The sequence below is a fragment of the Opisthocomus hoazin genome, chromosome 1 (assembly GCF_030867145.1).
Source record: "Opisthocomus hoazin isolate bOpiHoa1 chromosome 1, bOpiHoa1.hap1, whole genome shotgun sequence".
Taxonomy (NCBI): Eukaryota; Metazoa; Chordata; class Aves; order Opisthocomiformes; family Opisthocomidae; genus Opisthocomus; species Opisthocomus hoazin.
In genome coordinates, this window is record NC_134414.1 from 76608607 (window position 1) to 76616838 (window position 8232).

Consider the following 8232-nt stretch of genomic DNA (forward strand, 5'->3'; position numbering starts at 1 on the left):
ATATACAGCAAAGGTATTCTTTGCATGTGTTTCCTTTGCCGTTTTCCTTTCCTATCCTTCTGTCCTGTTCCAGAAAAACCCAGCCCTTCCAGCAAACAGTCGGGAATAATTCTTACACTGCAAACAGAAACAGGTGATCTTTTATTCTGGGGTAAAAGACTGGAAGAGGAGACATGTACATTGACTGTCTTGTCCATTTCCCATTAAAGCTCACCAAGACATTTAATAGGCACTTTCAAAGATAAATATGTAAGTGCTAGGTGATATTATTAGATCTCACCGTCTTGCTTTCTTACACCCCCACCCCCACTCTTTACAGTTAATGTCTACCCCAAAACAGGTCCCTAATTCTGATGTAAGGATGACTCCCTCCTGCATGCAAAGACCTGTATTGATGGGCTCTCACATGGGATTAGGTGACTGAAGGTCTCCTGGAGCAGAGAGGAGTCCCCATGAAGGACCAGGCTAGCTGTTATGTTCCAAGTACAATTTACACCCTCTGTTTTTAAACTTTATCATTTGTGGACCATTTCTATCATTTTGCAGAGGATGAAAGCTTCTCCTTACTGAATCTTATAGAAGGAAGAAAGCAATTGTTTTGTCAAGAAAGCACGCTGTCAGTCTGAGCCTGAAGAAAAGCATTTCTGCCCAGACACCTCCCAGTGACCATATGAAACATCCACATGGGGAGCTAGGTTTATACTGGCTCTGCAATACTTCTCAGTGACCCCTCCTGTCACAAGGATTGTCATTATTGACAAAAGAGAACAAAATCTTGTCACTTTGGATGCCCACTTACCACTGCCTTCAATAGTTCTTCCATTTCGAGGCTGAAAAAATATAATAATTAGATGTTTGTGAAGAAGTAGTAGATGCAAATTTATAAGCACACCAAAATACATCTCCCATCATGCAGACGGAGCACATAAGAAGGCTGCAGTAAGATTTCCTTTAAAGAGATATTTCAAATACCAGGGAGTCCATGCAGGGGGGGGTTTGCCTTTGAATTTGAGAAATATTCATTCAGCCTCTGTCCAAACAGCTAAACAGTCTGGCTTTAATTATTCTCATTAATGGTGTTGGTCCCAGTTCAATGAGGTATTACATAGGTGCCTAAGAGCATGTAAATACCAGCACTGAAAGTACCTGTCTGGACACACTTGAAATTAGCTAAAAATGCAAATGAGAGCTGAACTGGGACTCTGGTTACCTGCTACAACCTACTTTAACTTTTTTTTTTTGATGTGTTGAAAATATTCCTAAAAACTAGTTCAGTGTTAATCACAGAGTGTGTCTTGACCAGCATGTTCTGCATTAGACCATGCCACAGTTCAGCAAGCCAATGGGGGAAAAAAAACACGAGAAACGATGACGTCCACAATTTTGCTTTGGCTTTTCACCCTGTTATGCAGTGTGCCATCCCTTTACTGACCAGATCTTTCAGACCAAGTGGCCATTCACCTCATGGATGTATTTTATCTGACAAATTTAGCATCAGTGCACCTTAACAGTCTCGGAGATACAAGCCACATACTGCTTCTGTCTTTGGATTATTTGGCTCCAGATCAAACATTTGAAGAGTCACCTCCTCAAATAAAAAAAAGTGCTTAATCCATTACTACCCCAGATCTCATTATCTTGTGGTCTTTTAGTTGAACCAGAGCTTTTTAAGCAAATAGCCCCCTAAGCTTTCAAGCAACAGATATTTGGCCTTTACTCAAAACAAGTGCAGCAAGAATTTCTGAAGGCAAACAGTTGCTCATTGTCTGTAATTCAGAATCTTTAAAAAGTAAAAGATTCAGATACCCTGAAAAGGAAAAAAGGTCGTCCCAGAGTCCCATGACTATCCTGTAAAATAAAACACAAACCATTAACAAAATATTTTAAACTCAGTTCTATAGATCTGTTGACAAGTTTCAGTGTCATTCCATCAGAGTATCAATAATTCAAGGCCCTTTTCAGCAGCATACAACCAACAAGATGTCAGTAGTCCCCAGTGCCTATTCATCTGGAATGCTGATTAAAAATTAATACCCAAAGAGCATTGTCAAGAACTATCCCTTCTGTCTAGTATAAATATACTAAATTACCATAATTAAAGATTCAAAAGCTTTAGAAAATGTGCAAAAGAAAGCTTTACACATTGGATTGCTCTGCAGAAGCAGGGTCAGCACAGGTCTCTTTCCAACCATTGAAAAAACAAGCTGACTTCAAAAAAGCAGCAAAAGCAACAGGGAAAGGGCCATAACTCCCTGGCCATCGCTACTTGCTTGCGTTCACATTTACATACCTTCTTCGTAAACTTTGCGGCAGCAATCTGTGATTCCTGCAAGCAGACAGTGCAAGTTAATCAAGACGCTGTCATTTCTTTAGTTTGCTACAGTAATCCTCCATCACTGATGAGGTTGCTCCACTCCACGTGAGAAGCGAGAGAATATTACACATATCACAGACAGGTATAAGAACGGCAGCAAACAAATCTTTAAAAAAAGATTGATTTTAAACCTTGCTTTAACCAATGTTACTGCATTCGTTACCATCACTCAACGTGCTTCCCTCGCTGGACAGCAAAGCACAGCCGTGCTCAGGGACGCAGCTCCATTCCTCGGGCTTGAATTGTGCAGATAGCTCTGACCTGGTTAAAACTTGTTTGCTCTCCACCTTTCAGACTGCTCTTGGTTTTAACCCAGGCACGATTGCTCATTTTAAGACTTCTCCTGCACCCTTTATTCTTCAGGAAATTGCTCGTTTTTCTACTCAGCCTTACATCGAGGAATAGAAACTTTACCCATGACTTCATGGGAGCAGATGGAGCTTGGTGCCTAATGAAGCCCCAGACCTGCAGGGTTGGCACTGGCAAGGTGTGGGAGCCCTCCTGCCCACAGCATGGCTGCCGGGCTGCGCGATCCTGGCTGGCCGGGGACGGGATAGCTCTGTGCTGTAGCCACAGTCACGTCAGTCAACAGGTTTGGTTACTTGGGGTGGGCTTGAAAAACCAGCACACGTGCTGAGCAAGGGTGTGAAGACAGGGGAGGAGAACACAGGAAAAAGCATGTGCGTGGGAAACTGGAGAGGAGGAATTTAAAAAGACAAAATACAAAAGCAAGAAGGAGGGAATCAGAATTCAGGATACGAGATAAGGATTCCCTCTTGCTAAACTGTTCTTGGTTCAAGCCTCAAGGCAATGATTTACAGAACAACTGACATCAACTTACAGGGCTATGAAATACTATGGAAGAAAAAAGTGCATACTCCATAAAGGTGCTCTAAAGGGTGCAGAGGAAGAGACTACAACAAAGAGATACTGTGAATGCTAGTTTTATTCCAAGATGATTATTACATACAAAGCAAAGATAAACCGACTCATGACTTAGCCTGCAGTTGCAAATATCCTAGATAATAAACTCTCATCAAATTACATGGAAGAAACATGGCAAAAACCAAGCCTCTAAACAGTGTGTTGGCTTGGCTTTAGGATGAAAATGTCAAACTCTCATGGAGGTGACTGCAATGTAGCTAGGTTTAGATATTTAGTTCCTTTCAATTCCTTTGAAAGTGCCATCTGCAGATTTACCTGAAGATTAGACATTGAAACTAAAGAGTTTGTTAGTTCTCCCAGCAGATTTTAAGTTCCCCAGATGGAGCTCAAGTCCCATTAAGGCTAAAATTGCCATTGACTTTGCCCTTCATAGTGCTGAGGTATCATGCCTTCTCTTGAAACACCATCTACCTTCTCTACATAATCTATAACTCTGAATCAAACTTTATTTAAAAAAAAATCTACATAAATATGGCATCATGTAGAAACTGAGGTCCAGACAAAATCAGCAGATACCGTAACTGTTTCATTGGGTGCACTACATACAGACTGATGTTTGCAGTGAGTCAAGATTCCTTGTGGGCTGAGAAAGTACAGCTTCATATTATAGGAGATTTTATCAGCTGGGTAAAATTTGCCTTTTTTGCATATTTTTTTCCGTATCTCACATTTGGACTGGATCTGCCACTTAATCAGATCACCTGTAGAAATCATATTGCAGACACGTAGCTGATCTTCGTGGTATCCCTAGAAAGGATACTGTGCAAGATTTGACTCCCGGTCTTGAGGATGCACAACAGTGTGAATTTTTCACAAAGTTAGTAAGTAAAACAGTAACCCGAAATAGGGCTCCATTCAGAGTTACTGGACGATTCTGGACGTCCCCTCATCAGCTAAGCTGCAGAAGCATAGGAGTCAATGCTGAACTCAAAAACATTTATTAGACATTTAAGACTGAAAATGCTAGTATTGTTTATACAATCAACTTCAGTACTGTAGTACTTTATGGCTGCTTTAGGAAAGCATGCTGGAATTGTAATAAGCTGAAGACACTGGCAAGAAGACATACTGAAATACATGTCAAAAGGTTTTCTATTATCATCTTGAAGGCTCTACTCATGATCTGAAAAAAACAGAGGACAAACTCCACAAGTAAATCAGCCTTTTTAACATACCCAAGGGCTGAGTGAATTTTATGGGAAAGGCTCTTAATAAACTGTTGGTAATAAAAAAGCGATATAAAGCAGAACTGACATTAAACTAAGTCCTAATATGACTGCACCAATGAGGAAGAGTATAGACTCAATAACTCCTCAGATCCAAAAGACTGAGTCAGAAACACAAAAAATCAAGCTCAAATAGACTATCAAAATCAGTAAAGCAAGTCATACGCCTCCATGCTCAGCACAATCTTAAGTATGCTGTTGATCCAACGTTATGTATATTTTTAGCATATTTAACCCTGTATTATTCAAAAGTAAGAGTCAGGTTAAAATACTGACCCTGGCCGTAAGTGGAAGTTTTGGTTCTTGAGCTCTGAATTGGTGAAAAACAGCACTTTCATATATAATTTAAGAGAGTAAAGAATTACCTGCAAACTACTAACGAGAAGAAAAAATATTTTATACACTCTGCTACATCTCCTAAACCATGATGATATTAGATCATACATTATAGGTTGGAGAGAAATGTCAAGAAGTTGGTTTTGGAAGGCTTGATTTTTAAGTTTAAGGAGGGGGTACTTTCAAATAGAAGAAGCAATTACACCTTACCTCATTTATCTGCATGCTGTTGAATATGGAATAACACAGATCCAGAACAGTGCTGGAGATCTGCAAAACCAAACAGCACTTTAATACATGTACTGAGATGTGGTGTACATGGTTTGACAGAACGGGCTTGATTCTGACCCCAGCACAGCTTAGACTGAACACAGTTCCACTAAAACCACTCAGAGCAGGGCAAGACTTGCTGGTTTTTCAGCTCGTAATAGCATCGGTATTTTGTATGAGGGGAATACACACAACACTACTAATGTTATCAACACAGTCAAGTGCTATAAAGAGGTCTAAGCAAGCCTCATGTTTAATATATATCTTTCTGTGCCAAGTGCTCTAGAAATGGCTTTGAGTTTTGGCATATTTAATCTACGCTCTTTTTCATCTACAAGCATTCACCCTATCGGCATTATGATCTTTAACCATACGCTGAAGCATGCTGTCCCACACTCACTGCCACAGGCTGGCACGTGCAAACGCATTGGATGCGAAATAACTACAGCTGCAAAGAGAAGTAAAACACAGGACACCTGAACAACTGGCTCTAGGAACTATTTTACACCAGTCTTGGTTTACAATACTGAAAGATTTCAGAAAGAAAAAAACAGTACAAAATGCTCAAAGTTTCCAGATAATTACTGATCCTGCAAAGATTTCTCTCCCCTTTGAAAATGAAAATAACCTTTGGGCACCGCATCGAATGCAGCAGGGCTGGTCTTTCAAAGTTACTGAGTTTTCTAAACTCCCTGCAAGCTCTGGGGCAGAGACGAGCTGCGAAACCTCTCCCTTGCTCCTCTCCTCCGAGCACCCCGGAAAAAACCCACCCACCCATCGCTCCAGAGCCGCGACCGGGCAGGACCCTGCCCGTAACTCCCACAGCCCCGACCAGCGCTTCTCGCTTCAGTGCTGGCTGCCGCTGTGATGGGAAGAAAAACATTTTTTTTTTTTTTTTTTTCTTTCTCTGGGACCGAGTTAGCTCTGCAGGGAGGAGAGCACCTATGCCAGAAAACTTGCCCTGCTCTCCAGAGCCACCGGCTCTCTGGAGAAGACTCTGCCACCCGTGGATATTGATGCTCAGGGTTCTGCGGGGCAATTGGTACATCTTGGGGAGAGAGCGAGCCCAGCAGCCCAAACACATTCCCAAAACCAGTTTACCTGGGGCTGGTTAGACAGCTCCATCCACTGACTGAAACACAGCGCCAGTTGCTTTAAAAAAAAAGGCAGATTAGACATGAAGAGTGGGGCTGTCACACCTCGGGACCCGCGTTTCAGCTCCGGCAGCGGGGACCAGACGATCACCCGCCTGCCCGGCTTCTCCCGACCCGGGTACCGCACTCCGCGCCCGGCTGCCCATCACACCCTTGCCTACCCCTGCCCCATCCACACCCCGGGGGGGTGGTTTTTTTACCCTTCTCGCCACCCGCCCCGGGGATTCCACACGCGTTTCCAGCCCGTGGCCGATTTCCCACCTCATTTCCCCCCTCCCGGCCAGCCCGGCTCTGCCCCGCACCCCCCCGCCGTCGGACGAGCCGGCACCGAGCACCGAGGGACGTACCTGGCTTTTGGGCAGGTCCGGGCCGCCCCCGTAGCGCGACACGGGCTGGGGGAACCCTGCGGGGACACGGGTGGGGGGGACACGGCTGTGCGGGAGTGGCGCGGAGCCCGGCCCCGACGGCGCCCCCCGAGGGGAGCGACCCCTGCCAAGGCTTGGGGGCGGCTCGGGTGCGGGACGTACCTGAGCCCCGCGGCAGGGCGCAGAGGCAGCAGGCGGCCAGCAGCCAGGGCAGGGCGGGCGGCGGGGGCATGGCGGGGCGGCAGCGGGCGGGCGGACGGGCCGCCTTTATGGGGCCGCGCCGAGACCGGGCCGCCGCCCAGCCAATGGGCACCGGGGCGGGACCCCCGCCGCCCCACCGCCACCCCCCCGGCCCGGCCCGGCCCCACCGAGCAACCGCCGCTGGCGGGAGGGGGGGAGGCTGCGGGGCCGTGCGGTAGGCACCGTCGAGGGCGGTTTTTCAGAGGAGGGAAAGGGAAAGGGAAAGGGAAGGGAAGGAAAAGGAAGGAAAAGGAAAGGGGAAGGAAAAGGGAAGGGGAAGAAAAAGTGAAAGCGGAAGGGAAAGGGAAAGGGAAGGAAAAGGGAAAGGGAAAGGGAAGGGGAAGGAAAAGGGAAGGGGAAGGGGAAGGAAAAGGGAAGGGGAAGGAAAAGGGAAGGGGAAGGGAAAGGGGAAGAAAAAGGGAAAGGGGAAAGAAAAGGGAAGGGGAAGGGAAAGGGGAAGAAAACGGGAAAGGGGAAAGAAAAGGGAAGGGGAAGGGAAAGGGAAGGCAAAGAGAAAGGAAAAGGAAAATGGAAGGGAAGGGAAAGGGAAGGGAAGGGAAGGGAAGGGAAGGGAAGGGAAGGGAAGGGAAGGGAAGGGAAGGGAAGGGAAGGGAAGGGAAGGGAAGGGAAGGGAAGGGAAGGGAAGGGAAGGGAAGGGAAGGGAAGGGAAGGGAAGGGAAGGGAAGGGAAGGGAAGGGAAGGGAAGGGACCGTGCAAGGGTGAGGGACGGAGCTGCTTTCTCGGGGGTTTCATTTTAAACAGAAAGTTGGGGTTTGTAGCAGGGCTGACAGAGTCTCAGGAAAATACTTCTCCTCGTGGCAGGTTGGGAAATAAAGTTTGCCTTCTGATTAGAAAGGGTGTAAACTTTCATATCAAAGAAGTCCTGGGTCATCTTATTACACTGCCCTTCATGTGAGAGACGGGAAGCCATCCACCTCTCATCTCATCGCAGGTATGGCTGTAGGCAAGGCACAGATCTGCTCATAGAATCATAGAATCATGGAATGGTTTGGGTTGGAAGGGACGTTAAAGATCATCTAGTTCCAACCCCCCTGCCATGAGCAGGGACATCTTCCACTAGACCAGGTTTCTCAGAGCCCCATCCAGCCTGGCCGTGAACACTTCCAGCGAAGGGACATCCACAGCTTTCCTGGACAACCTCTTCCAGTGCCTCACCACCCTCATGGTGAAGAATCTCTTCCTAATGTCTCTGTTCTTCCCAGTTTAATCACTGGGTTTGACTTTGGAAAACGCTTCCCTGTTTTCTCTGTGCTAGTTCTAAGGGCAATGCTTTCTAATCGCACCTGCGATGGAGAAAGGCA

At 46.0% G+C, this 8232-nt stretch overlaps 1 protein-coding gene across 1 annotated transcript; it reads right to left on the reverse strand.

The window, feature by feature from the left end:
* Nucleotides 1-344: 344 nt before the first annotated feature.
* Nucleotides 345-6902, reverse strand: NMS (neuromedin S). Its single transcript, XM_075440028.1, has 8 exons — nucleotides 6833-6902; nucleotides 6653-6708; nucleotides 6253-6303; nucleotides 5092-5151; nucleotides 2291-2326; nucleotides 1807-1848; nucleotides 800-830; nucleotides 345-499 (listed from the first exon to the last, which is right to left on the reverse strand). The coding sequence occupies exons 1-8, from the start codon at nucleotides 6900-6902 to the stop codon at nucleotides 345-347; spliced, it is 501 nt and encodes a 166-aa protein (XP_075296143.1).
* Between the last annotated feature and the right edge of the window lie 1330 nt (nucleotides 6903-8232).

What these genes read in the sequence shown, in the direction of transcription:
- NMS (XM_075440028.1), bottom strand. Translation starts at nt 6,902, where the DNA reads ATGCCCCCGCCGCCCGCCCTGCCCTGGCTGCTGGCCGCCTGCTGCCTC. An exon ending in CGGACCTGCCCAAAAGCCAG is followed by an intron (nt 6,304 to 6,652) that starts GTACGTCCCTCG and finishes TTTTTTTTAAAG; the next exon opens with CAACTGGCGCTGTGTTTCAG. An exon ending in CCGCAAAGTTTACGAAGAAG is followed by an intron (nt 1,849 to 2,290) that starts GTATGTAAATGT and finishes TTTATTTTACAG; the next exon opens with GATAGTCATGGGACTCTGGG.